At 53.2% G+C, this 2,711-nt stretch overlaps 1 protein-coding gene across 1 annotated transcript in view; it reads right to left on the bottom strand.

Moving 5' to 3' along the window:
* The window catches only part of LOC105308588 (ATP-binding cassette sub-family A member 13-like), a gene marked incomplete at its 5' end in the record, with an annotated part of 87,537 nt that overhangs the window by 56,439 nt on the left and 28,387 nt on the right, over positions 1–2,711 (bottom strand). Inside the window, one exon of the mRNA XM_023525674.1 lies at positions 1,745–1,850. Within this exon, the coding sequence (XP_023381442.1) occupies positions 1,745–1,850 (106 nt within the window). The remainder of the gene's footprint in view (positions 1–1,744; positions 1,851–2,711) is intronic.

Raw genomic sequence — 2,711 nt, 5'->3', positions numbered from 1 at the left:
AAAACAACTATTTTAGATGTGTTCAAAGAGCTAAAGGAAAACACATACAAAGAATAAAAGTAAATCAGAAAAATAATAATGAACCAAATAAAATAGCAACAAAGGGAGAGAAATTATATTTAAAAAAAATAGAAATTCTGGAGCTGAAAAAGAGAGTAACTGAATTGAAAATTCAGTAGAGAAGTTCACTCGCAAACTCAAGTAGGCAGAAGAAAAGAGTCAGTTACCTTAGAGATCGCTGCTTGAAATTTTCGGGTCAGAAAAGCAAAATGAAGGAAAAAATAAAGAAAAATGAACAGGGCCTACGAGCTTTTTCATAGGAGACACTATTAAAAAACTAATGCGTGCATTATGGGAGCCTCAGAATAAGACAAAAGGTGAGACAGGTTATTTGAAGAAATATGGCAGAAAACTCCCAATGTGAAGAAAGCTTTGGATATACAATTACATGTAGATCGATGAACTCTGTTCCCTGAATGTGACACCAAAAACACAAATTAAAAAATAGGTAAGTTGGACTTCATCAAAATTAAACAAATAAAAATAAAAAAATCTGTGCATTTAATATGGATGGAATGCAAGAAAACATTTCCACATCACATATCTGATAAGACATTGATACTCAGAAAAAATATGAAGAAGTCCTACAACCCAGCAACAAAAGAAAACCTAACTGGGAAGGCGGTTCTAGGGGTTGGGGGGACGAGGGGTGACGGGCAGAGCGCAGGAGCTTTTCAGAGCCATGGAATTATTCTGGGCGACACCTGTCATCACCCGTCTCAAAACCCACAGAGTATACAACGCCAAGAGTGAACTCTCATGTACACGGGGGACGCCGGGTGATGTTCGTGACACGGGGGTTCATCGATTGCCACAAATGTGCCCGCCGGGTCCTGGGGATCGTGGTCGGAGAGTTTGGACACGTGGGAGGCCATGGGTAGTGAAAACTCTCTGTGCTCTGCTCAGTTTTGCTGTGAACCTACAAGTGCTTTAAACAATAAAGTCTATTTTAAAAATGATCAGAAGACTCGAATACATAGTTCTCCAAAGAAGATATAAGAAAATAAATGGACGTTAAACCCCTAAAAAGATGCTCAACATCATTAGTTACTAGGAACATCGATTCGAAACCACGACGAGATACCACTCAACACGCAACTAAACGGCAGTGATCCCGGGAACACAGCGGCAGCCAGCGCCGGCGAGGATGCGGAGAAACGGGACTCTGAGCACGAGGCAGCGATGGAGGTCACCGCGGTCACCTGGAGCCTGTGTGGCGAGTCCTCAGGAAACCAAGTGCACCGTATGACCCGGCCGTTCCTCAGGGCACACTGCGCAAAGGAAGTGCTGCACCCCCGTGTCCACACAGTCGAAAGGTGGAGCAAGCCACGTGTCCCCTGACGAATGAAGCTTACACAGAGTGGACGCAGGCCGGACCGGCCGTCTGCGACACCGGTAAAACGAGACGCACCGTCTCCTCGCTCTAATCGGCACACGGAGAAACTACTCACAGAACAGATGACATCGATCGTCCTTGGGAAAAGGCGAGGCTGTCCCGCAAACACGCAGTTGCTTGGCTCGGGGCAGGAGAGGACCCTGAGCTTCCTGCCTCTGGACTGTCTCCTTTCCACCCCGTCACCTGTCACCGTCTTCGGTGTCTGTCTGTCCACCTTAGATCATGAGTCTCGAGGGCGGGGCAGGCACCTCCCTCTCGCAGAGGAGTCAGGGCGCCCCGTGTACTCACCTTGGCCGGGGGCCAGCTCCGGGGGCGGGGGGCTCTGCGGCTCCCACCCAGAGCCTGGGGCAACGTCAGGCTGCTTTTTGGGATCTTGCAAAAGCATCAGGAACACCTTTTTGAAAATGAAAAAAGAGTTTTATATTATTCTGTGTTCCTCTCCACCTGCAGATTTTTCTCTTGCCTTCATTGCCAACAAGGTCGCTTTAACATATTCACCAAACATGTCATACTTCATCTAGTCATTCGTGCAACCGGCGTAAGTCTAGGGCCACCTAGTCCCAGCAAGCTGGCCGTAGGGCTGCTCACAGGACACGGGGGCCTCCGGACACTGACGCTGACACTGCTCACAGGACACGGGGGCCTCCGGACACCCACACCGGCGGAGGCTGATCAGGCCCGCAGCCGGTGGGCGGGGCAAGGCGGCGTCCAGTAAATAGCGTGTCCAGTCCACCTCCAGAGGGACTCACTGTGTCAGCAACTTAGAGACTCGGAGAGATGCAGGCAACGCGGGGCGTCACCCGTGAGCCCCACACTCGGCTTCTCCGCGGGCTGCAGGGCCTGCACCCGCCACCCAAAGCAGTCTGCTTAAGACGTCCCTGGAGTCACTGCTCGGCTGGTGCTCCACGCGGAGCCCGGGCTCTACTCGTCCAGACCCAGGGGCCAGGCCCCGGCCGGCCAAGGCTGGACAGCAGCCCAGAGCCAAGACAGAGGGGGGCGTGGCGGCCGGGGTGCTGCCGCCCTCGGGCCACGCGGCAGGCTGCAGGGACGCGGGAAAGGTGGCAGGGCATCCCTACCGTGACGCCGGGCACGGCTGAAGGGCGGGGGCGATCAGCTCCTGCAAAAAGCCCCTACGGCAGCAGCGGCCGTGGCAGAGGGCCCAGCGCCTCCGCCCACCGGAGGGGCGGCTCAGAGCCCCAGCGTGACAGGCGCCCGTGCACTCTGCGGGGTGACGCCAGGAAGATGGCCGGCGGCC

This window comes from Pteropus vampyrus, unplaced genomic scaffold, assembly GCF_000151845.1.
Source record: "Pteropus vampyrus isolate Shadow unplaced genomic scaffold, Pvam_2.0 Scaffold594, whole genome shotgun sequence".
Taxonomy (NCBI): Eukaryota; Metazoa; Chordata; class Mammalia; order Chiroptera; family Pteropodidae; genus Pteropus; species Pteropus vampyrus.
This window is presented reverse-complemented; position numbering and strand designations above follow the sequence as displayed.